General features: G+C 39.8%; 3 protein-coding genes across 4 annotated transcripts in view; 1 reads left to right on the top strand and 2 right to left on the bottom strand.

Moving 5' to 3' along the window:
• rnf139 (ring finger protein 139) overlaps positions 1-26,106 on the top strand; it is a 328,745-nt gene that overhangs the window by 126,358 nt on the left and 176,281 nt on the right. The gene's annotated exons all lie outside the window — the stretch shown is intronic.
• Positions 3,591-15,485, bottom strand: LOC139923015 (secretagogin-like). 2 transcript variants are annotated; one of them, XM_071913688.2, is made up of 11 exons: positions 15,304-15,485; positions 13,577-13,647; positions 12,993-13,088; positions 12,286-12,375; positions 11,722-11,778; positions 9,898-9,975; positions 8,407-8,462; positions 8,071-8,116; positions 7,731-7,790; positions 5,131-5,199; positions 3,591-4,396 (listed from the first exon to the last, which is right to left on the bottom strand). In XM_071913688.2, exons 1-11 carry the CDS (start codon positions 15,371-15,373, stop codon positions 4,271-4,273), a joined length of 819 nt encoding a protein of 272 aa, XP_071769789.2. In that variant the 5' UTR covers positions 15,374-15,485; the 3' UTR covers positions 3,591-4,270. The 2 variants fall into 2 exon arrangements, with proteins under 2 accessions (XP_071769789.2, XP_071769791.2); XM_071913690.2 differs by lacking the exon at positions 5,131-5,199 and having other exon boundaries at positions 7,734-7,790.
• The window catches only part of LOC139923014 (F-actin-uncapping protein LRRC16A-like), a 43,961-nt gene continuing 33,928 nt past the window's right edge, over positions 16,074-26,106 (bottom strand). Inside the window, exons 28-34 of the mRNA XM_078290198.1 lie at positions 25,940-26,055; positions 25,036-25,498; positions 24,645-24,687; positions 24,062-24,232; positions 23,129-23,263; positions 20,643-20,792; positions 16,074-19,978 (exon numbers count right to left, since the gene is read on the bottom strand). Of these exons, the coding sequence (XP_078146324.1) occupies positions 19,848-19,978; positions 20,643-20,792; positions 23,129-23,263; positions 24,062-24,232; positions 24,645-24,687; positions 25,036-25,498; positions 25,940-26,055 (1,209 nt within the window). The 3' untranslated portion in view covers positions 16,074-19,847. The remainder of the gene's footprint in view (positions 19,979-20,642; positions 20,793-23,128; positions 23,264-24,061; positions 24,233-24,644; positions 24,688-25,035; positions 25,499-25,939; positions 26,056-26,106) is intronic.

Genomic DNA, 26,106 nt, shown 5'->3' with positions numbered 1-26,106 from the left:
AGACCAATCTAATAACAGCTATCAGAGAGAGGAGGACAGAGAGAAGTGAGGGAGAGAGACTACCAGAAAGACAGAGAGAGAGAGAGAGAGAGAAGAAAGAAAGAAAAGGGGGATAGAGAAACAGGGAGAAAGAAGAGAAAGAGAAGTGTGAAGAAAGCGAGAGGAGTTAGCACATCAGCATTCATATCTCCCAAACTCCAGTTTTGGTGATTTTCATGTTTTAAATTCAGTTGAAGAATGACATGGTTCTCTACAAACCTTCCAACTCTCAAAACTCTCTTAAACCCTTTCAGACCCCAGTGGATCATTTCAAAAACACACCGCGGTCCAGTGGAAAACCACCGCTGGTCTTCTTAGTTCCTGACAAGTTGGAGATCAGAGGTTTCAGCAGCAACATGTTGGATAAAGAAGCTAACATGAACACAGAAATACAAATTTTGTGCTTACATGTCGCTGATTTCTTTCTAACGTTTTCACATTCGCACAGGTTTTAAACTCATCATGGTAAAAACAACAGATCAGATAATAATCACTGGTTTTATAAAAATTTGGAGGTGCAACATCGTGACGTCAAGGCAGGTTTTATTTGTATGATGTCAGAGTATGAATCTATGCTTAAAGGTGCTGCATGTAGCATGAATAGCATGAATCATGTATGTAGCATGAATCATTGTCAAATTAATCATGATACCTTGGTCTAATGACTGTAAACCAATGGAGCTGATTGTTCTCCTCTATCTCACTCCAGTAGTATTGTCAGTTCTAGTGTTTCTCCACATTAAGACTACATTTCCCATCAGCCCCGTTGCTTCCTGCCCCCCCTCCTCCCCCTCCCTGAAGAGGATCAACATGTTGGAAGTGATTTCTCCATCTTCCTTTCCCTCCTTCCACCATCTGCTGCCAGAAACTCTTTCAGCTTTAGCTCCGTTTGCTCTGGAAGAACAGAACCTCTTCCTGTTTTGTGCCGTAAAGCGATCCAGCAGATTTCCCTCCAGATCCACCAGGTGGAGAATATATGACAGTTGAATATTCCCTTGGGCATAAAAAAGTATATCTCATCATTCATGCCATTGTCATGCTGGATTAGTTAAATATTAAATATTGATGTTGCCAATGCAGCCGTTCTCTTTGCAGGCCAAACTCTTTGTAAGCCGTGACTCATTCATTAGACAGATGTGGTGTCAAGCTGCCTGGTTGTGAAGCCTCTGTTACTCTGACTGCTTTAAAGTCAACAATTTTACTTTGACTCAAGTACGTTTTTCCTGCAGTTTTGTCCTTCAGTCCATTTTAAATCCATCCATCACAGAACAGATTGTGTCTCTCCATCAGCGACAGAAACTGGATCAAAGTAAACTGACAAACTGTGGATCCATTCACAGTGAGAAGAGGAATCTGACTTTACTTTGTTTCTGCACTTTATTTTGTCATTTCTAATGTTTCCGGTTAAAAGAATCTAGTTTGAACTCTGACCTCTCTCCTGTTAGAATCACATGGAAAAGATCACAGCTAACAACACTCTCTGTTCTAAAGAGGAACTCAGGAACTTTTACTCTGAGGACATTTTAAATCACACACTTTTTACTTTTACTGAAGGAGATTTCTACACCAGTACCTTTACTGAAGTAAAATATCAGCAAAGTAACAGTACTTCTAGAGGAGTAGGAGGCTTTTAAAGCCCCGCTGCTCTCTGTTTGTTTAGTGGACAGGTGACAGGTGTGTTTTGAGCACCATTGACTCCCATTAAGTCTGTTTGGATGCTGTGGTTTCCTGGCGCTGGAAGCATGAGACTGAGAGGAAATCTGTTACGGGCAGAAGAAGATGGGATGTTTCCTCATGATTTCATTATCTGCATCAGGGTTTATATATATATATTATTTGTTTTGTTATTTATGAGTTTTGTTGTTTTTTTGTCATTTGGTGTCTATTTCTCATCTTGATTTTTTCCTCTTTAGTGAAAGAGAAGTGATATGAGATGTCACTTCTTTGTATTAGAGTTTATATATGTTTATATATGTATATATATATATATATATATATATATATATATACTGTATATATCTATATATAGATATATATATACATTTTTTTCATTATTATATTTATATTTAATTTATTTATATAAGTGTTCTACCATTTGCATGTATGTGCAAATCAGTGTTATTGATTTTTAAAGGTTTCAATTTTTATTTTTTATTTCAGTTTAGTTTTAGTTTGTTTTCAATGTGTTGGTAGGTTCCAGCACAGTCCCTCTATTCTCACTAAATTATGAAATTTACATAATCCATTAAGCAAAGCAATTAACCCCTAAATGCTCCAGTGAAGCTTCTTACTGGCCAACAGCAGGAGACTGAGGCTTTACTGGGCAGCTCCCAGTAGTGAATGTGTGTAATCTAATGACTGAGAAATAAGACCGAGTGTGTTTTGTAAACCTTCTCAGGAAAAAGAATGGTTTAAAAAAATCCCTGTACAAGAACACATGTGCACATCATTCATTTTACTGGTTCCATGACAATGTTAGACGCACAAAAATTACATTACATTAATTTGCCATATTACCTCATTAGAAAGATGTGGCATAATGTGCAGTAATGACAAATAAACACATCATAAGACATCGACTAGATATTTTGTTGCAGCTTAACTATGAGTTATGTTAATCATGGTGCTAGCATAAGAATACACTGGCATAGATCCACATTCAATTCACTCTTTAATGAGGAGACTATACATATATATATATAGTTATATATTTATAACTCTCTCAATATATATATATATATATATACATATATATATATATATATATATATATATATATATATACATATATAACTACAGAAAAACATGATGTTATGTTAACAAACGACAAAACTAAATGCTCCATAGGTCTTTTCTTTGTCTGTTCAGTCATGGTGGCTATCACTGCTCATGCTAACTACCCAGTTCTTCTTCTTCTGTTTATTCCAAACAAACCTGAAACGTAAAACGCATCACTTCCTGTGTGGCAGAGGATTTTTCCCAGTAAAGAGACATCCCAGACACCCGACGTCTCGAATGCAGATTGAAGTTTTAGTTACAAGCATTTCTTGGAGGTAGAGCTGTTCTGGAGGCAGAAATAATCTGATTGGTAATCTGAGTGGGCGGAGCCAAAGAACCACAGTTTTTCTGGCTAAGTAACATTAGACTGAAGCTCAGTGAAAAAGACAAGAGGTAAGAGAGGAAGAAGCTAATATTATGAAGCCTAGCGCTCTGCTGCTAACTGAAAAAATACAATCTATCATACTAAGTTATCTAGGTTAGCTAGTTAGCTAGCTGACCTTCAAGTTCAAACTAGCCATACTAGCCTATAGCTGTCTAGGTAAGCTAGTTAGCTAGCTGCTAACCTTCAACATCATGAATGAATGAAAAAATAAAGTAATTGCCATTTATATCTTTATATTTTGACCGAGGAGCAGAGTTCCTTTTGCCATTCAAGTTTGCCATTATGCTAACTAACAGTTAAAAACGAAAGTTTGCCAGCTAACTCTGGTAACTTTGCGGGTTAGCTAGCGGTTTGGTTCTTTGGCTCCGCCCTTTGAGGTTTAACTCAGTCAGATTATTTCTGCGTCCTGAGCAGCAGCAATCTGTTCAGAAAAGCTTTCATGAACTGCTATAGGTTGAATCACTGCTGTGTTATATCAGTCAGCGATAGACAGAAGCAGCACAGACATATTTATATGTTGTGGATTATTACTAAAATCCATCTCTGCTCATTAGCATCACCCAGTACACTGCCCTCCTGATAAGAAAAAAACATTGACCAGGATGTAAATTCTCACTTTTCTCTTTCCAACCCCAGTTCTGCCTGTCTGCTGTGTTTCCTCTCTGCCCGTCATGTAAAGACTCTACACTGATGCTCTTTGGTCGCCTGTAATCCCTTACAGTTTGCTATCAACAGGTTAGCAAATTAAATCCCCCAAGGATCCTATTGGTGTCAACTAGCATGAAAGATGAAGGCTGATAATTGACACTAGTATTTCAGACAGTAATTCACACCAACTCTGAGAAGGAGGAAGGAAAGAAGGCAGGAAGTATAACTCGAGGATGGAGGAAGAGAGGAAAGAAGGAAGTATAAAGAAGAGGGAGGAAGGAAGATTAACTCTGAGATGGAGGAAGGAAGCTGGAAGGGAACAGGGACAGAGGGAAGGAAGGAAGATAGGAAGGAAGCGAGAGTACAAGTAGGGAAGGAAGGAAGGAAATAAAGAATTTCTCGGACTCCTCTGAGGCTCCATTAGCTGAGCTTGAGGCCAAGGCAGAGGGCCAACTCGTTCTTCTGGATCTTTCCGTCTCTGTTGATGTCGCAGTGGCCCAGCAGGGCTTTCCTGAACTTGTCCAGGTCTGTTCCACTGATGCTGGGCTGTGGGTGATGGGTGGGGGGGGGGGGGGGGGGGGATTGGGGGTCAGGATCAAAGGGATCAGAGGGAGCAGAGGTCAAGTCCTGCCGAGCCTCAGGTGGGTCAAAATGTCTCCCGAAGGACGGAAGGGGAAGATGTAAGGGGGAACCTGACTGTTAGGACAAACCTGATCTCACACAAACACGTGAAATGAACTCGACTTGTTAACACCAAATTACGTGTTGGTGACACGTAAAGTGTTAAAACTCTGGAAGTAGTGTCACAGTGAAGTAGGAAAGTAACGTGTGTATATATATGAGGAAAGTCCGGGTGTTGTGGTCGGGTGGCGGGTGGGAGGACGAGTCTGAGTTCAATGCCGGAGACCCGAGTTCAAAGGAAATTTCTACTATGAGTCAAATTTTAACCAAGTTGTTTTAGTTTAGATGGCTGAGCGAAACCGTTAGCCAAGCTTTAGCTGAAAATGTCTAATTCCTGTTATTGTCACAGAATCCAGTTTGTGGTGGAGGAATGTCATTTTCACATAATTTGTCTCCACAAAAGGTAAATCTGTGTTTCAGAGTTTCTGCTCATTTCATGACTTTTTATGAGATCATGTTGATTTTAACGTTACGGACTTTAACGTTACAAAACTACATTTAAACCCACTTTTAAACACACTATTAAACCTTTGTCAGTGTGTTGGCACTGAATGTAAAATATGTAAAAGTCGACATCATGACAGGTTAACAGTTTTTACCTTGACCAGCTCCATCATATCCTTCACAAATCCATCCACCTCAGGGCCCTCCAACGCTCCTGTTTTACTCTACACACACACACACACACACACACGCACACACACACACAGCATAAGAGTCCTGTTTCAAAATGGTTTTCAGTCGTCGCTTTGAAACAAATGGAGGTGAAGGCACAGATGAAGATAGTTCGGGTAAATTAGATGACAAAAATGATCCATTACTTGCAGGTGGAAGAGACCTGTTAGACACACACACACACACACACACCATCTTCCATGGGTATAGATCAAATGTTATGAATTACATACAGTACATACATACATAGAATACAATACAACTTTATTGTCCAGCCAAGGCAGATGATTTTCCTGCCTTGGCTGGACAATAAAGTTCTATTCTATTCTATTCTATTCTATTCTATTCTATTCTATACACCTGGATGAACAGATTCAGGTTAGTCAGGTTGTGTCTAATCTAATTTTTTTTTTTTTAAGACAGGCCTAAAAACCTTTTTATTCAGGAAGACTTTTTCGTGTTAACTTTTGTTAGCGATCTTTTTAATTTTTTTAATTTTTTTTTAATTTTTATGTTTTTAACTCTGTAGCACTTTGAGATTCACTATGAATGAAAAGTGCAATACAAATAAAATGCATTATTATTATTATTATTAATCAGACGAGCTCTGAACTGATCGCTCTTTACATTTCATCCACTGCCCAGATAAAAATGCATCTTTCCTGATAATCAAATTAAAGTATTCACTCTGTGTGTGTGTGTGTGTGTGTGTGTGTATGTTCCTGTGTGTAATGCATGCAGATCAGTACATGGAGTATTCAGATACTGTAGAAAACCTCCTCATGGTTGAGGACTAGCTGGGAAAACCACAATAGCCCTTGAGCTAATGAGGAGTTTATTCATATTTAGAACAGGCTCGGCCAAACAAACGGCTTCCTGCTGCAGGGAATGAAAACCTCCATCTGAGTCTGTTCTCATCATCTGATCTGTTTCTCAGACCAGCTGCGTCTGCTCACCATCGTGCAAATCCTGCGTTCGTTTGTTCTGTCTTTGCCTAGCAGGTCTGCTATTATGTTGCACACTCTACTAATGCTACTTAACATGCTCTAGTGTTGGCATTGTCAGATTCGTATGCTAATATAAACCACATTTGCTATATATTCTTATTTATATTCTATTTTTCTGTTCATATTATATTGTTTATTTGCTGTATTCATATTTTTATTGCTGCAATGACCCAATTTCCTCACAGGGATCATTTATAGTTTCATGTTATCAGTCTTATGTTATCAGTGTTACAAGCCCTGTTGCAGCTGAACGTGTGTTGGATGGTAAAGTCGGATGTAAACACTAACCGTTACGTTGAGCTTTACGTTAATTTGACTCTAATCTCATGTAGCCACACCTGCGGCTCAAACGGAGGTCTGGAGAAATCGTCTTCATAAAACGTGTGCTAACGAGACGGAGGCAACGGCGGCATTGATTGGCTGTGAGTTTGAAATAGGATTCCTGCACAAGAAATGGCACTTCGACTTTGACTTGTTTTTCTGCCCACGTAGAACAAGTTTGCATCGCTAGCTTAGCTTCAACGCTAGCTACTTCAACAAAAAAATTCAAGTTAATATACAAACTCTTTGGGTGAATTAAACAAGCGTGAAAAAAACGGTTGACAATTTTGTGGGGGGTAATATCAGCACTGCATCGTTTAAATCTTGTCTTTGTGAAGTTTTGTTTCGCTTGCTACCTAACTGTAACTTCCTTGTTGCTATGACAGTAAACAAGAGCAGCAGTTCCAGGCTCCGCCCACAGCAAAATTTGATTGGCTTGAATTGTGACTTTTCTAACCAACTGTTGGGTTTAAATTTCACCAGACTGTGTCTTTGTTTAGCTGCACCATGGAGACTTATACATCTTACATCTCAACTAGCAGAGCTAAAGGGAAAACTAACCAAAACATTGTCACAGACATTGTTTTCAGCTTCTGTGGCCTGTAACATGTGAGCTAAAATAAATTTCTCCTGCTCCAGTTAACAGTAACCCAAGTTAATAGCCTATTAACCACTTACACAAGAAAGATAAGCCTAGCTAATTTGAAAGATAATTCAAATTATTTTTCAAACTGGGCCTTACTTTCCTAGTTTGTGCCTTCATGCCAATCAATTCTGATCAAAATTTTTGTCAATTACTTCGCTTTAGTCTGAAGACTGTTTCTGTCTCTGCAACATTTATCATCCAATCATTTCAGGACACAAATCAGATTTTGCTCAAATTGTGATCCAATGAGCCAGACCGCATCCTGAGGTGCAACGCATCCATCCAGCAGTGTGATTAGATGATAAAAAAAAATAAAAATGTAACCACAGCCTCTCCCTTTCTGTCTCTATCTCTTCAAAGTTAGAGCTTATAAGGAAAAGCTTGGTTTCTGTCTTCTCTCTCTTTCTCTCTGTGACTCTTTTCTTCCTCTCTCTCTCCCTCTCTCTCTCTCTCTATGCACAAGAAAACTCATCTTCAAGGTGAATAAGGGAAGATCTATGGGCGTACAAACAAGAGATCATTAAAGTTGATTAATAAAACTTGAACTTACCACATCGTAATGAGCGAATATCTTCTCAAAGTCCCTCTTTCTGTCCTCTAGACTGCAAGCCTGAGACATGAACACAACAGTTAGCAGGTAGAATGAAGCATTGAGTGTGTACCATTAAATATAAACTGAGTGCAGATATTAGGACCATCGGCTCTTTCCATGAAACAGCCTGAATTCCAGTGGAATCAATGATATTCCTTATTGAATCCACTTTAGTCATAAAAGGAACGGACATCACAGACATTTTTCATATGCTTTTTTTCCCTGAGCAAATATTTCAACTGATGATTCAAAATGTAAATTTAAAGACATCTCAACAAACTCAAATCTTCAAACTCACGTCCATCTTAAACTTCAGTAAGAAGTTTTCTTTCAGGGCCAAGATTCTGGAGACAAAGATTGTAAAGAGATTGTAAAACAAGATACCTGCCATTTGAAAAAATAAATAACGAAAGAAATCATTGTTGCATGAAAGTAAAGCAGATTACTGGTCACTCAAAAAAGTTAGGTATTATCTTATGACATTTTCATATGCTATAGTCATGCTTTTGAGGATAGCATCATCTTTGTTTTTAAAATATTGACTTGTGAAATTCAAATGGCAATAAGGTCTGATCCATAAATGTTTAAAAATGTAGTTTCCTCTTCCTGTTTCCATGCCATAGATCACCAGTACCTGGCCAGGTCATTTAAATCCAGTCTGCCGTCCTTATTTTTGTCAAACATCTTCATCTACAGGGGAAAAAAATCAGAATTAAATGTATTCTCTGTCACAAACACCTGTCAGCAGTGCTAACATTAGGACAGGGTAACAAAAAGTCAAAATATAGTTTTGGTTCACATCAATCTAAAAACCTATGAAGCAGGATGAGTGTTTTACCCTGCTAGGAAGGGTTCAATGTATACTTTGCAGATTGTAGTTTTAGTTTTAAAAACATTTCTCAGAGCTGCTCTGGAGGCAGAAATTATTTCATTGGTTGAGTTAAACCTCAGTGGGCGGAGCCAAAGAACCACAATTTTTCTTGCTAAGTAACATTAGACTGAAGCTCAGTGAAAAAGACAAGAGGTAAGAGAGGAGGAAGCTAATATTATGAAGCCTAGCGCTCTGCTGCTAACTGAAAAAATACAATCTATCATACTAAGTTATCTAGGTTAGCTAGTTAGCTAGCTGACCTTCAAGTTCAAACTAGTCATACTAGCCTATAGCTAGCTAGGTAAGCTAGTTAGCTAGCTGCTAACCTTCAACATCATGATGCCATGGGCATGAAAGAATGAAGAAAGTTCAAATTTTTATTTGTATTAGGCTATTTGTATCTTATTTTGCATTCATATTTTGACCAGAGTTCCTCCTTTGAGATTCAAGTCAGCCAGTTGGCTAACTTGTGCTCAGAAAAACGTCTTTGGCTCCGCCCACTGAGGTTTAACTCAGCCAATGAGATTATTTCTGCCTCTGAGAAATGTCTGTATTACTAAAACTACAATCTGCGTATACTATTTCCTCCACTACCGCTAAACACCCTGTCCATGATAAGTTTCCTTTCCAGACGCTGGACAGAGTGATGCTAATCCAACAGGACGTTCAGTTTGACTACATTGAATTTGTCGGTTCAGTATCTCTGCAGTCGTTCTCAAGACGTCGCTCTGATTCCACCCGGCCTGCTCAAATCTGCTCTATCTGCAATCTATCTGACATCCAGGGCCAAATCCATTCAGCCGCTGCTTACACTCCACTTAACTACAACTGACACTGTGTTGGAACTTGGCCAACAGTGATTGACATCTGTGGGGAAGCTCTGATTGGACAATGAGGTGGAGGAGGCGGGTCTTTCTAATAAGGTTCCCCAAAGAGGATCATTCAAGAAAAGACTGAAGTAGAATAATGAGCTATAGGGGATAGAGGAGACCAATCAACTCCACCATGCTCTCATTTGTTTATGGAAATTATACCATGGTATCACCGTTAATTTGACAATGATATATTAATGTTTAAAAATGCACAATAAGATCACATTGCTGAAGTAGGTGATTACAATTATCACTTCTGATGTAATTAGATCACATGTAATCCTGTTACTTGTGATCATTTACCTCATAATGATTACACATCAATTACAGATACCATTTTTCCGATATTTAGATTACATGTAGTTGTGTGGCTGCTTGTTACCATGGTGTCGGTGTACTCCTCTAGTTTCTCAGTGGTGATGGACTTCCTGTGTTGGAGGAACAGGTCCTGAAGGAAGCCCTGAGGGGACAAACAGGACACAACACACCTATGACCTATAACTGCCCAGGGGGGTTTTCATGGAATAGATAAGAATGGCGTTGACGTGGGGAAAAAGGCTGCGCCTACGAACTGCAAAATCCTATTCAATTTCTATGAGCAAAACAATAAATAATTGATGTGAAACGTATATGGTGTAAATAATTTGTCGTTTCACGGTTGTCAAACAGCAGCAGGATCATACTTTTTTTTTCTTTAAGTCTCAAAATGCTAACATGACTCCTCTCTTTTGCACGTTTGCTGGCTTTTTAGCATTTTGTGAGTTCCAGATAATTAAATTATAATGATCATGCAGTTGATTGACAGCCGTGAAAAGGTTATGAGCAATTAACAACACCACAAACATTTCACATGAATTATTAAAGCACAGAAAAAGCAAACTCAGAATTTTTTTTGTTTTGCTCATAGAAATTGAGCGGCGCACATCTCTTGTCCCACACTTTGTGGGCGTGGCCTATTTGAAATGTCTCAGCATTCTTATCTATACATGCAAACAGAACACAAAATTGTTGTTTTGTAACCTTAACGAGGCTCTCAGAGATACAGCAGCTTGGTAAAAAAAAGTATTTTCCTCCCCAAATGCCTTAATCAGGTTCCACAGTGTATGACTGGATTGAAATTGACGACAGCTCAGTGGTTGTGATGTAATCTCACACGATTTCTGAAAACTAGAATTCTACTTGTGCGAATAGATCCAGTAGATTATCATATAACTGAGAAAAGTAATGTACACTCAATGATGCTTGAGCTAGCTTGACTTCCCAATGTTTGTTTTTTCCAGTGCAGAAAACATCTTGCACACATACAAGCTGTTTGTAATAAGCAGCCAATTGCTAAACCGTATCTGTCTGTAACGGCCTGATTCAAAACCTGTGTGTGTGTTTCTGTACCAAAGCTACAAGGAATACTTTTGGAAAGCAAAAAATGGTAATGGGAATAACAACAACCATATGTACAACGACACAACACAAAGCTTCTTTTTGACAAGGACTGAGAGATGAGGTGTGACCAAGTCAACTTTGCTCGAGTCCCAAGTCAGTCTCAAGTCAAGTCCCAAGTCTAAATGTAGATTACCAAGTCAAGTCCAAGTCAAGTCCATGTCATTAATGTCAAGTCTCAAGTCTAAATGTAGAACAGCAAGTCAAGTCAGAACAAATCAAGAGTCCAGTATCAATTTAATATCTTAAAGAAAACTAAATATCTAGGACTTTTCAATGCAATATGGTTTTAATAGGATAAAAACTTGGTAAGAGCATCATGAGTTTGATTTCTATAATCAGTTTCAACTTCAATAAATTCAATCATTCCATACAAATTCAGAAAACAGAATTTAAATTCAGTCGTCCGCTGGAACAAATCTCATCACTTTCAATCTAAGTCATTTACACAAACACAAGATCTCAAGTCAAGACTTTAGAAACCTTTTCAAGTCATCAAAGTACAAGTCAGAGTCAAGTCCCAAGTCACCAGAACCCAAGTCAAGTCAAGTCTCAAGTCTTCTCTTCATGCATCAAGTCAAGACTCAAGCAATTAAAACTGTGACTCCAAGTCATGTGACTCGAGTCCCTGAGAAATGTAGAAATCATATTGTACTGTAAAAAATACAAATAGAAAAAAAAGTGTAACAGCCAAATAGCCATAAGAAATAAAAACAGTTTGACTTGTTCAGTGTTTTTATATGAACACACATCAGAAGCTCAGCAGTACCTTGAGCTCTGCAGCGGAGATGAAGCCGCTGCTGTCAGTGTCGTAGTTTCTCCAGATCTGCGCACAAGGACACACCCACCGATCACTGAATATTCCCCCAGTCTACAGTAATAAATCTGCAGGACCAATCAATAATGAATACTGAATCTATACATGAAGAGTTTTATCCACTGTTAAAAAAGTGACACCGGCCATTACAAAATGATTAAATGAAAACAAATGACGGTTCTTTTTAAAGTAGGCAATTTCGCATGTTGGCAGCCCCAGTTAGCCGACAGGTACCTGCTGAAAAATTTGAACTTCAATACCCAGAAATCCTGTAAGGTGAGGTCAGTAAACTGCACACAGCACACTCATCTTAACCAGCTTGTATAGTACTTTTATATTGTATGTGTATTTTTTTTTATAGTTTTCTGCCAAATCTAAAGGTTAAAGGAGAGAATGCTTCTTCAACCCCTAACACACACACACACACACACACACACACACACACACACACACACACACACACACACACACAGTCGTCCTCCCTTCACCTCTCTATCGTTGACCTTTGACCCTCACCCTCATGAACTCCACACTGTTGTCCAATGGCGTCTCTCGGCGGAACAGAAGCAGGAAGTTCTCCTCCTCAGGCAGCATCATGGTGGCCAGCTGGACCAGCACAAATCAAAGATGGTGAAAAAAAAGAGAGGATTTCAATCCATCCATGCCAGACTACAGAAACATGTCAGTTCTAATGGAAAATATTGCACATACTCACATATACCACAACGAAACCAAACCCTTTAATTTTATCCCTGAAATGTCCTTAATTTCTCATTAATTAATCGTTAAAAATAACATAAAAAGTAAGGTTAGTATCATGGGTTTATAAGGGATTTATGGGTTGATTCACAGAGACACTAGAAATTAAGGGATTTTCCATGCCTTTTATGCAGGTTTACAGGTTATTAATGAGTTATTAATGGAAAGTTCCTGTCTCCCTGAATTTTACATTAAATTAGAAAGTAAGGAGTCAAAAATTAAGAGTATTTAAGTGCGTTTTGAAGGGATCTCCTCCATTAATAACTCCCTTGATTAATTTTAAGAGGATTTTGCATGAATTAAGGGGTGAATTAATGCAAATGTAAAGTTATTTTAAGGGATTATTGGTTCATAGATTACCTACAAGGCAATGAGACAGAAAAAGAGATTGACAGTTTTGTACAACATGGATCATAACTGACGTCCAGGATCCCAGATGTCAGTCAGGATAAACGTTGACGCACCTCTTGGATCTGCAGCCGTCCGTCGGCCGTCGTGTCGTAAGCGGACATGAAGCGCTCTCTCACTCCTCTGACGTCGTCCTCACTGATCTCACCCTTCTGAAAACAACATGGACGACTCCAGGGGAATTATGTGACTTTTACACACTGTTAAATAATCACTGGTGACTCTCTCCTCAGTGTGGAACTGACTGGATGATGGATAGTTTACCTTTTAAAGACCCAATCCTAACACAGCTTTACTTACATCAAGGCAAACTTTATTTACATTTCACACAAGGCAAATTCAATGTGCTTCACATGAAACACAAACAATACAAAATGTTTCTAGTAAAATTACATTATAAAAGAAAAGAAAGATAAAAATAGTAAGGATAATAATAAAAAATAGATATGTTCTTTTATCATTTTATAATTTTCTTATTATCAATCTTTACATCAGTTGAAACTACTATAGGTCATAAAGGTTTATGTCCAGCTAAGCTGAGTTTAGGTTCAGCCCCAACTAAAACCCCGGGTTTCCCTCATGTTTTGCCTAAGATGTAGTCAATAAGATAAAGGAGGTGCCTAACATTTTATTTCTTTACCTTCATTCCAAGTTTTTCCAACATGTGTTGAAAGAAGGCGTCAAGCTCCTTTCCTTCGATGTAACCGTTATCTAAAACACAAAAAACCGGCATGAGATCAACTGACCATCAGGTGGGTGGGGGGGGGGGGGGGGGGGGCTGCATCTTAATCAACCAGTTACTAGCTGAAGTACAAGTAAAAGCACTGGTGTAATAATCTAATTTACTGAAGTAAAAGTAAAAGGTGTTTGATTTAAAATGTCCTCAGAGTAAGAGTTCCTGAGTTCCTCTTTAGAAAAGAGAACGTTGTTAGCTGTGATCTTTTCCATGTGATTCTAACAGGAGAGAGGTCAGAGTTCAAACTGGATTCTTTTAACTGAGTACCTACTAAGTAAAGTCAGATTCCTCTTCTCACTAATTTAAAATGTACAAAGTTAAAGTAAAGTTACTCAAGTTGCTTTCAACAAAATCAGACATTTTGTTATATGTATTTTCCATGCATTGCAAAAAGGATGACAGGAGTTAAATACAGAAATATTGTAGAACATGTTTTTATAGACCATGTTGAGCTTTCTAAAAATGTATACAGTATGTTAGTGAAAAATTATGTAATCGTTTTGATTAATGATGAAACAAAAGAGTGGACTGAAATGACTTCACTTCCTTGTTATTCTCCACTGATGTTTGTTTTGCTACTAGCTTCCAACTAGCTAGGAAGGCTAGCAAACTAGCTAGCAACAACCAGGCTAACGTAGCATAAAACAATAATACCATAGCTGGGTGGAGGCTTTTTGGTTAATGTTAACTAATTACTATCTTAAATATTTCTTAGTTAACTCATTTCCTCCACATGCTTTAGCAGGTTTGCCGCAAATGTAATTTACTGTTGACCAGTTTGGTTGTTTGGTTCTACAATGAGATATCCAGCATTAGAAAAATAACACCAGCTGTTACAGTGATTGATACCACAAAATAATAACAAACATTGATACTTTTTAATGGAAAGAAGGTAACTTAACAGACTGGACCCTCTATTTTATTCATGAATGATGGACTTTGTTTTCTTTTTCATCAAAAGTTTTTGTAAAAGAACCTTTACATTTAGCATTTTTAGCATTACAAAAGAACTAATGCAGTTAGGATGCTTTGCCTCTTTAATCTGGAATGGGATTGATCTTTAGTTTTGGAGATAAAACAGTTGGTAAGATAATAGGTAACCTTTAAAGTCATTGATTGACAAAATGGTAAAACTTTTAAAACCTGGATACAGCAACAGATAATGTAATAACTGCTGGATAATATAACAACTTATTAAAATATTTAATAAAATGTCCCTCAAAATGGGTTGAAAATGTAGTAAACCCTGTTAAAGTAATAAATTGCCATATAATGTGATGACATCACATTATTATATTAACCTGCATTTCTTACATCAGGAGTGTAACATTTTAATAGATGATTTAATAACAATGTCTAACAATGTGATAAAGCAGAGAATGTAATAATTATAATTTATTTTTATTATAATTATTACATCATCAGTTAAATGTGTCACCCCTTTTGAAAGTGTAGAGTATTGGTTAATGTAACAATATGACATGTTATTACATTTTCACAAGTTATTACATTATCCATTCAGCCTATACGCTTGAGTTCCTGAATAAGGATTTCGCCAAGTAATATATACATTTTGGGGAAACAAACACTTCTAACATGATATAAAAATATCTATTCAGCAGAGGTCTTACCATCCACGTCAAAATGTTGCCAGATCTGTAAAAAACCTGCAGCGTCCAGATTGTCCAAAGCGCTGTCCATGGTGCTGAAGACGAGTCCCAGAGTCAAGTTGATTATCACAACGAAGTAAGAAAGCTTTATCCAAGATGCAGGCGGCAGAAAGATGTTTTATCCAGCAGAACGAAGAGGTGTGAAGATGTTGCTGCTATTTCACTCTGGAGCTTCCAACTTCAGTAACAGGAGAGAAAAGACTGTTTCAACAGCTTGTATAGGGAGGGACTGAGAGAGAGAGAGAGAGAGAGAGAGAGAGAGAGGGGAAGGGAGGGAGGGAGGGAGAGAGAGGGAGGGAGGGAGGGAGAGAGAGAGAGGGAGAGAGAGAGAGAGAGGGAGAGGGAGAGAGAGAGAGAGGGAGAGAGAGAGAGAGAGAGAGAGGGAGAGGGAGAGAGAGAGAGAGGGAGGGAGGGAGGGAGGGAGGGAGGGAGGGAGAGAAAGAGGTGGGAATGAGAGAGGGAGAGAGAAAAAAGGACAGAGAGAAAGAGAGAATGAGAAAGGAGAGATAGAGAGAGCAAGAGGCAAAAAAGAGCGAGGGATGAAGAGAGAGAGAAAGAAATAGAGCAAAAGAGGGTGGAAAAGAGAGGGAAAGTGAGAGAGAGAATAAGGAAGATAAAGGAGAGAGAAAGAGAGAGAGAGAGCTAGAGACAGGCAAAAAAGGAAAGAGAGAGAGAGAGAGAAAGAAAGAGAGAGACAGAGAGAGAGAAAGAGACTTTGACCAGTAGAACAGTATTTATTTATTGGTATAAACAACAAATACAAGAATATTTGACAGCTAACAATAAAACACTATGTTATTTAACTGAATTAAAACAGTGAAAATTATTTTCCCAATAAAACGAAAACCATCACCATGTATTTTAAATGTAAATCAACACAGTACCTTTCTTTGATAATAAATGATGTGATGTGCCTGTAATAAAATTATAAACCCCAGAGTTTAACTGTATTTAACTCTGATATATAACCCCCATTCATTATATAAACATAACCTAAAAGATGTAAAAATGTTAGTACATATTTACATTGATACATAATACATTGGTAAGTGCAGCAGCACATGATTAATAGAAATAAGGCGTGTGTTAGGGTCAGGATACAGCAGCAACCATCTGAGGCAATGTTGATGGGCAATTTCGCTGTTAATTATGAATCTCAGGTAATATATATTTTTTTATATTAAGTATTTGGCTGCAGATTGGAGTTTTAGTTCTACAAACATTTTTCTGAGGCAGAAATAATCTGATTGGTCGAGTTAAATCTCATAAAATTCCTATGCGGGAAATGTTTCCTGTCTCTGTTGCCTTGATGCCGGTTTATCAGCAGTTTAAGCAAAAATTTCAGTCTTGGAAAGAATGCAAAAAGGCGTACTGACAATAAGACAAATATCCTATATAAGACAAAGTCCCTAAACTTTCTTTTCTTGTCCCCAAATGCAATGTGGGGACACACTGAACAAATACATTTTAATCGTCTCTACTCTTGAAAGAAAATGTTCAATTGAAAATCAAAGAGGGTGTGAGGCAATCTGTTGAAAAAGTTAAAAGTGGCAAAAGTTAAAAGGAAATATGAAAAGTTGAAACTAACTGATGCGTTTCAGCTGGAGTCAGCCTTCATCAGGGCAAACATGAACAACCCAAAACACTTTTCACATTGCCGATGTAAAATAAAGACTTTAAACTTCTGCCATCACAACAGAGCGCCTGGACACTCTTTGGTTTTTAATGTATTCCTGCAGCTCCATTTCTCCAGAGCACATGGACACTGCTGCTACCGAGGAACGCTCCCAAAGCTTTGGTCTTTTCAAGCAGGACAGGAGACTTATTTATTGAAATTACAATATTCACCAGAGACTTTCACTATTTTACCAGCCAACTAGATCTTTAGAGTCAGACCTCCAAAGGGCCGGCTGATAGTTGCCCAACTCACCAGCCACAGCCAAAATTTACCAGCATGTTGTACTTTCCCACTTGTGGAACAGCTATCAAATCTAAATGCCTCAATTTGGACTTATATCGAGTAATGAAATGAATAGTAAAATGAAATGAAAGTAATGAAAACAACTCAAACACATTCTCCCCAGTGCTTTGGACTAATTCAGGGCTTAAAGCAAAAAAACATTCTGCGCCTGAAATGTTCCTGACTTATTGTTCTATAAAAAAAAAATTGCTCTGACTTATTTCTCTATAAAACTATAGTCCAATAACAAGAACAACGAAAACAACTGACACATTTCTGTGCTGAATGAATGAATATTCAACACACAGCATGATTAATCTATAAACCTAGTGCAATAAGGAGAACTGTGGAGGCCCCCAGGGGTCACCTGGTACAAAAAAAAAAAATGATGCGGAAATCAGTCTGCACGGTTTTCTTACAATATACTCCTAAACCGCACCCACGGATCAGTAAACCATGCGCACAGATTTGTAATATCTACGTTGATAACATCAAAGAGGGACTTTTGGGCCTATAGACAGTGAGCCAGAGCCATTACACACAGCTTGGCATACATATAGTGAGCTGTAATAGCCATTAGGCACCTAGACCATATGTGAACCATAACCATTGATTAATCACATCAGTAGGTCTAATTTATGATCCGATGTGTGTTTTGGTGACAATATGAAACCCATTTACTCCCTATAAATCATGCTTGTAGAAAACGCATGTTAATTAAATTTTATATGCAACTCTGTGGGCCGCTGTGGTGTCCCTGTTTGAAGTTATCAATATACATACCGTAAATCCTCTAATATTGGCCCGGGCCTTTATTTACCTCAACTGCAGAGGGTACCAGGCCTTTATTGGAAGCAGGCTTATATTTTAGTACGAAGCCTCCTTGTTTTCTGATCTTGTTGGGGTTCGTTAGGTAGATATTTTTTTGTTACTGCAATGCATTACGATAATTACGGTAATCGACGACGGCACGCTCCAGAGACTTCCGCCGGCCGAGCCGTCTTGTGGCACTTGTACGTTACTACAAACTACAGTTACAAACAGGCACCAGGAGTTTACCGGTATCCACCGCTGTTTGCATGTAAGCTGAAGCTAACTGAAGCTAACTGAAGCTAAGAATAGAATGGAGAGGACAGCGGCGGAGAGAGGAGACGGACACAGTCCAGTCATATACTGGTTTTGACCTAGTCTTGTTTCCTTTGTTTTTTTCCCCGGCCTGTATTTGAGGCCGGCCTTTATTTGTTCGTGTCGACCACGGCCCGGCCATTATCGGAGACCTGGCTTTTAATTGACTACAGGCCACTATTAGAGGATTTACGGTATTACAAATCCGTGTGCACGGTCTACTAATCCGCAGGCATGGTTTAGGACTCCGTGCGCACTGATTACTAATTCGAGGGCACGGTTTGCTAATCCATGCGCACGGTTTACTATTCCGTGCGCATGGAGCCGTGCGCGGTTTACCAATCGGTGCCTGTATGGATTTCCACATCAATTATTTTTTTCTTACCAGGTGACCCCTGGGGAGCTCCGTAGAGAACAGCCAAAGCAATGCCACAATGTTTATGCTTAATGATGATTGTAAATTGTGAAAGACTGGAGCGGCAGCTGTCATGTCGCTCCCGTGTGGTCAGATATCGGAGTGCAGCATAGCGGCGTTGTGTCTGGGATTTATCTCGTGTGGAAAGAGCACTTTCTTTCTGCTGGTTGAGCTCACAGTGCAGAACAAACACCCGGTTCCCTTAATTTGTCCACCAAGTGTCAAACGGTTTCCCGTCTCCACCCGTTTATTCAATCCATACCTATCGCCGTTTGTTTTTTACTCCTCTCTTGGTGACGCGTGTATCTTCACCAGCTTTCATAAACTTTGTTTCCATATTTCAGCTGTGCTACACCACGGAATCGGTGCTACATTGTGATAGAAAGTAGCTTGCTGTTCATTGGATAAAAAAAAAAAGTTGCTCGCATTCCATTGGTAAATGTAAAATATCGCTTTGCTTCGCTGAATATGATTGGATAAAACGCATCAAAAACAAAAACCCACGTGGAGTGAGTTTTTTTTTTTTTTTTTTGTCGAAAATAGTTTGCCGGAAATCCGGCACCTGGCCGGAGGTCTTTAAGCCCTGCTAATTTAGCTTTTTACAGCTGGAAATGGACGTCTGAACAGCCAGAGATCGTCTCCTCAGCAGATAAAACCCATCTGCTCTGTGCTGTTATGGTCCTGTTAGAGCTGTTGACAGAGTGATAATGGAGTTGTGTGACGTCAGCTCGTCCGGGATTCGGGATTCATCTGAAGTCAAGAAACTCCAGAGATAACAGCGTGAAACTCGCCATTTGGTGGAAGCTTAGTAAGTACCATGAGTGCGTACATTTGCCTCGGTGGGAATTGAACAAACAAATTTTAATTGTCTCTACTCTTGACTACACAGATGTAATCGCTCTCCATGACATTCCTCCTTTGACAGCTGGCAGGCATAGAAGGGACCATAAAGCAGGATTGTGGAGCCAAAATGGCCGCCAGTGGAAACAGAATGCTGTCAGTGTGTCAGACCGGAAGGACAGAGTCGTCGCCGGAGTCGTCGTCAGATTTATCTTCAGACCTCAGATCAGCGGCAGCAGGTGGGATCCCTTCCTCCGCCGGGCCGGGATCTGAATCTGCCAGAGATGGAGACCTCACTGGAGAGAGAGAGAGAGAGAGAGAGAGAGAGAGAGAGAGAGATGAAGGCACAAAAGAAAGACAGAACAGGGGAGACAGAGGCAGAGAGAAGGAGAGACAGGAAAAGAAATGAATGCCAGTTAAAGAGCGAATCAGCACTAAATCAGGTTTTTTAAGCCGTAAACACGGTTACACAGCTTCTATATAGTGAATATAGCATTAATCCTGTTCTTAATTTAAACAGTCCTGCATCCGCTCACTTCTAGGGGCAGAAAATGTTGCTGCGCTGCTCTCTATGGGCTGAAACTTTCTGGTCTGTAAGGATACTAAGTGTGTGATCAATCACACTGACAGTTCTTTCATTTTCTTTGCTCCAAACCATAGTGAACTTCAGTCTAAAGCCATTGGTTTTGGTATTGGCCTTCAAAAACCTGTATCGGGGGGCGTCCTGGTGGATCAGTGGTCTAAGGTGCATACCATGTAAATGCGATATCATGGGTTTGAATCTGGCCCAGGACCTTTTGTCGCATGTCATCCCTCTCTCTATCCCAATCTTTCCCGTGTCTCTCTACTGTGTACTGTCCAATAAAGGCAAAATGCCAAATCCGTATCGGTCGAACCCTGCAAAACCACACAGAGCAGATTCAGAATCTACTTTGATTGACAGAATGTGATTGGTCGAACCGTAGGCGGGGAGGGACTTGGTGCGCTCTCTGTCGTCCTCCTTAGTAGCCGGGTTGGTTGAGCTCTTCAGAGACGACCACTGTCTCCCGGCAGCAGGCTGGTCCGCCTCGCAGGGCGAGTCGAACGGACCGCTGTCCCCCGGAAACTCAGCTGGAGGCAGAAGAGGAGAGGGGAGGAAAAACAATTTGTCATTCAAAATCTCTTTCAAGAAACATCTGGACAAGAAAGGAGACCTGAACAAGGTCCTTTCTCCTGCCTTAGGAAAGGAAGTTCTTGTTGGCATTGATTACCCAACTTTACCCACAACTTTTACCCAACAACTCTATCCAATGGAACCAAATTGCAATACAATTGCATGTCAAGTACTGTTTGTCTTTGTGGATTGTGTAATAAGGCCTCTTGTGACGTGTAAAGGGCCTTTTCTTCTTGTCTCAGACGATATATTTTAAAAATGCATAATTTTGCAAGACACTCGCAAAAGACAAGTTGTCTCTTTGATTATACAGAAGAATCCTTGGGGGAAAAAGTTCCTGTAAGCATTAATTACACAAGCCGTCTGTTAGACTAGCCCAAATCCCACACATACTGACACTTAGACATGTCAAATACTGGTTGGGTTTGAAGAATCGTGTAACAAAGCCTCTGGTTTGATGTAATGGACCTTTTCTTCTGGCCTCCAGTCAGATGTAGGGCCAACTGTGTGGGACGTGGAGGCGTCAAATTCGCCCTTGTAAGCATTAATTACACAAGTTGTCACCTGTTTAATTGAGTGTTGTCTTTTCAGCTATGCTCCAGCTCACATGGAGCGCTGAGTCATGCAACTTCATCCTTCAGAAAGAGCATACAAGGCTTTGCAGCTGTGTCACAAATCTCCTAGCAACCACAGCTAGTGCCATGGAGGTCTATGGGAGAATTGGCTGTGTGCAAATAATGAAAACAAAGTCTGCACACAAGGCTCCATTCAATGCTTGTTTAGAGCATTAATGATAAAAAGTGACATAAGTAACTTTCTAAGTAAAAGTGAATGTGTGATGAATGTAGGTTGACACAGTAAACTGTCTTGTCTTTAGCCCTAGTCTCTACTCCAAAACACTCTGAGTTGTAGCTTGAGAAGAGTCAGCTCAGTTAACCTGAACAAACTGTTAGCTAGCTAACTAGCCGGCAAACACACTGATGTTAATGTGAACATGCTAACGCTAGCTGCTACTAGCTACGTTAGCTAGTGTGCTAATCAGATGTGTTAACAACAAGACAGTGATGGTTAGCTGACCAGATACTATGGTTAGCTAGCTAACAAGCTGACATGATCTAAACACTAAATCAATCAGATGGATCAGTGATTTGATCAGTTCCCAGTTAAAAACAAAATTTAGCTGAGGACCTCCAACATGGCCGCTAGAGGATGCATTACGCCACCTAGTAAGCCTTTTATATTTTAGGAATAGCTGGGTGTAATTGAGGCCTTTACTGTCAGGGCACCAAGACTTTGGGATTTCGTGAAATCTTAAGTCGTTTCAAATCAGTGTCATCTTTTAAAATCACAAACCAAATTTTGTAGAGAGGTTTTTCATATGATTTGTTTTATTTTTATGTAGTGGTGGTTTTGGGAGGACACAAGATGATTTCCTGCTCACTGGTCAGTGTTCATGTAGAAGATAACTGCCTTGGGGCAAAGTCAGTAATCAGATCCCCCAGATTTTGGAAGCTAAACTGGCTAAATTTTCTCTTTGAAAAGGACAGTTCATGCATTATTTCATTCTATGCATGATTATAATTTTTATTACTTATTACTACTACTAAAATTATTATTATTATTACATGGAAATATTCAGAGGTGATGACCTATTACATTTAAAAAAAAATCAAAATAAGATTAAAATTGGAAAAAGAAAAAAGATAAACCAAAGTAACATAAAAGAGAAACTACTACTACAAATACGACTACAACTACTACTACCACTACTACTACTATTACTGTTTCTACTATTATAACTGCTACTACTACTACTACTACTGTTTCTACTATTATACTACTACTGTTTCTACTATTATAACGCTACTACTACTACTACTGTTTCTACTATTATAACTACTACTACTACTACTGTTTCTACTATTATAACTGCTACTACTACTACTACTACTACTGTTTCTACTATTATAACTACTACTACTACTACTGTTTCTACTATTATAACTGCTACTACTACTACTACTACTACTACTACTGTTTCTACTATTATAACTACTACTACTACTACTGTTTCTACTATTATAACTGCTACTACTACTACTACTACTACTGTTTCTACTATTATAACTGCTACTACTACTACCACTACTACTACTACTACTGTTTCTACTATTATAACTGCTACTACTACTACCACCACTACTACTATGACTACTGCTGCTACTGGAATAGCTCAGTGCAGAAAACAAGCCACATCCCATTTAGAGGGGTTAAAACCTCAGAGGAAACCAACCGTCCAACGGAGACGGGACTCCTGCAGGGCTGCTGCTGCTCTCTCTCTCCTGCTCAGACGGCGCCCTCTTCAGGCGAGGAGCAGGAAGTGGTCCTTTGGGAGACAAGATGCCTGCTGGAGACTCGGCAGCGTCATCTGACAAGAGACACAGAGGCATGAATAACGTGTCTGAACATGGTGGAGAATCTGTTTCACAATGGCTGCGTACAACAGGAAATAGAAAATGTAGAAAAAGTCAATATAAAACTTACACAGTACAACAGAGTTTCAAACATCTACCTGCTTTTTCCATGAAACAGACTGAGCAGGGGAATCCAGGTGCAAGCTCTGATCCCTTACTGATTTTACATGTGTTTCTAATAATTTTGTGTTTAAACTGTGTCAAAAAAATTACTGCAATGTGTAGCCTTAAAAACTTGGAAAAGAAGACCAGAAGGCAGAGGTTTCTCAAGTCCCAAGTCAGTCTCAAGTCTCAAGTCTAAATGTAGAACAGCAAGTCAAGTCAGAACAAATCAAGAGTCCAGTATCAATTTAATATCTTAAAGAAAACTAAATATCTAGGACTTTTCAATGCAATATGGTTTTAATAGGATAAAAACTTGGTAAGAGCATCATGAGTTTGATTTCTATAATCAGTTTCAACTTCAATAAATTCAATCATTCCATACAAATTCAGAAAACAGAATTTAAATTCAGTCGTCCGCTGGAACAAATCTCATCACTTTCAATCTAAGTCATTTACACAAACACAAGATCTCAAGTCAAGACTTTAGAAACCTTTTCAAGTCATCAAAGTACAAGTCAGAGTCAAGTCCCAAGTCACCAGAACCCAAGTCAAGTCAAGTCTCAAGTCTTCTCTTCATGCATCAAGTCAAGTCTCAAGCAATTCAAATTGTGACTCGAGTCCAAGTCATGTGACTCTGCCCTGCCTACCGAGGCTGTAGGTGGGACCGATGGGACCGGTGGGGCTGAGGGGCCCGGAGCTGCGGGGCCCCAGCGGGGGTTTGGTGCCCTGGGGTGGGGGGGGCTTGGGGCCGACGCTGGGCGGCTTGGACCTGGGAGCCGGCTCTGGTCTGGAGTCATCACCGTCTACCTCTGGCTTGGCTGTGGGGAAAAACTAGTTAGTCCTGATCTGGGAGCACTGGTCTGATCACATGGTCTTATTTTGGAAGCACATCACAACTAATTATATGATTTGATGACATGTAATTATTTTGGTGTGAACTACTTTTTCAAGTCTTGTGTCAATCAACAGTAAGAAAACACTTCTATACACATGCAGCTTTATTACAAGTTTGTAGTTATCCAGATTAATCATCATAACTAACATTTGTTTAAATGAAGTTTGTTAAATTAGCTTGTTCAGCTGCAGGTCGGCCATGTTTGTTTATCGTTTGTCTTGGGTTTGATTTTCCGACAAATTAGCACGTGAAAGCAACGCTGTCTCCCAGATGTCGGACCTTCCCTACTGCACATGAACACAGCGTCTATACAGAGTGATCTGAATCCAACTCACCTGTGTCACCATCCACCTTGTCCAGCGAAGACGACGAATCAGACTGGAAACAGACAGAGGGCTTTTATTATGAAAGAGAAAGAGCCGCTGAATAAAAGAGTTTACGTATTATTTCCCTACTGCATGCCTGTGACAGTCAGTATTTGTGACTTCAACTGCATCTTCAGTAGTTTTAGTTTACTAAATAATAGGTGATGCTTATTGAAGCCCTCAACCCACTATCTTGTCATTATTTTCAAGGCTTTTCTACTCTAATGGATAGCAGCTGAGGAGAGTGATGTAAGAGGAAACAGAGGGAAAATGAGGGAGAACAACAGCATCTTGTAATCAAAAAATATGACTTGATATGTGTCTTAGTCTGTCGACCCATGGAGCGACCCACTCCACCCACCTTCTGTGCGGCCATTTTCGTCTGCATGGCCTTCATCTCAGCCAGCAGGTCCATGCCCATGATGGGAACCCCAAAATGGCGAGGGACGTGTGGACTCTCCTTCCTCTCCGTCTTCTCCTCCTCCTCGTTCTCCTCCTCGGCAGGTTCAGCGGCGGGCGCGGAGGCCTCCGCCTCGGCTGGGAAGTCCGTGAGGTCCTGGGACGGCGCCCTGGGGAACTCCTGCTGGGGCTCCGCCGCGGGTCCGGGGCTTTTCATCGCCGCCCTGGGCGACGTCGGCACGGACTCCTCTGTCACCGTGGTAACAGAGGAAGCGGGCGGAGGAGGTGTGATGGAGGCGGCTCCGTGGCTCTTCTCTGAGCGGGACGTCCGGGACTTGATGAGGTTGAGGAAGCCGCTCTTCCTGGATTCGCGTTTCTTCTCCGCTGCTTCCTGGGTGCTGGAGGACGGGCCTTTCTCACGCCGTCTGGAGGGCAGTAGAGATGAGAATAGAATTAGAACAGAATAGATATGTATTACCCCCAATGGAAATTTATCTAGTGGTTGCAGTAGTGAAACTTGGGGACACGATGATGATCTAAAAACAGTGAATTAGACACTTCATCAACATCATATCACCTCAACACTTCATCCATTCATTAAATATACAATATGCAAATACAATATTACATCCATTCATTACAAAAATTACTCAAAAGTTCATTCAAAACCAACAATAGAATGTCCTAAATAGAATTCACCAGTTCAATTCTAACAGTTACGAACGAGGTGGCAGATCTTGTATTTATTTGTGAAAACTATAACTATACATACACAGTTATATCTTCATACAGTAGCTGTATTTGTGTCGATGTTTAAAACGATAGATACATGCAGGTTAGTTTGAATGTATGGCATGAAATCTCACTTGAAGCTGAGCTTAATGACATTCTTGGAGAAGAAGTCATCCAGACCCTCGTCCAGCTTTCCCATGATGCCGTTCTGCTCTGCTTCCTGTGGCGCTGAGCTGCTGGTTGGCTCCCGCTGGAAGGCCAATGGTGAGAAAGAGCAGAGAACACATGGAAGACAGACAGA

The sequence above is a fragment of the Centroberyx gerrardi genome, chromosome 19, assembly GCF_048128805.1.
Source record: "Centroberyx gerrardi isolate f3 chromosome 19, fCenGer3.hap1.cur.20231027, whole genome shotgun sequence".
NCBI lineage: Eukaryota > Metazoa > Chordata > Actinopteri > Beryciformes > Berycidae > Centroberyx > Centroberyx gerrardi.
This window is presented reverse-complemented; position numbering and strand designations above follow the sequence as displayed.

Excerpts from the sequence above, each read along its gene's own strand:
- LOC139923015 (XM_071913688.2), bottom strand. The coding sequence starts at position 15,373 with ATGGACAGCGCTTTGGACAATCTGGACGCTGCAGGTTTTTTACAGATC. Across the intron at positions 13,089-13,576 it reads TGGAAAAACTTGGAATGAAG|AAGGGTGAGATCAGTGAGGA; the intron begins GTAAAGAAATAA and ends TGTTGTTTTCAG. Across the intron at positions 9,976-11,721 it reads TCTCCGCTGCAGAGCTCAAG|GGCTTCCTTCAGGACCTGTT; the intron begins GTACTGCTGAGC and ends TTGTCCCCTCAG.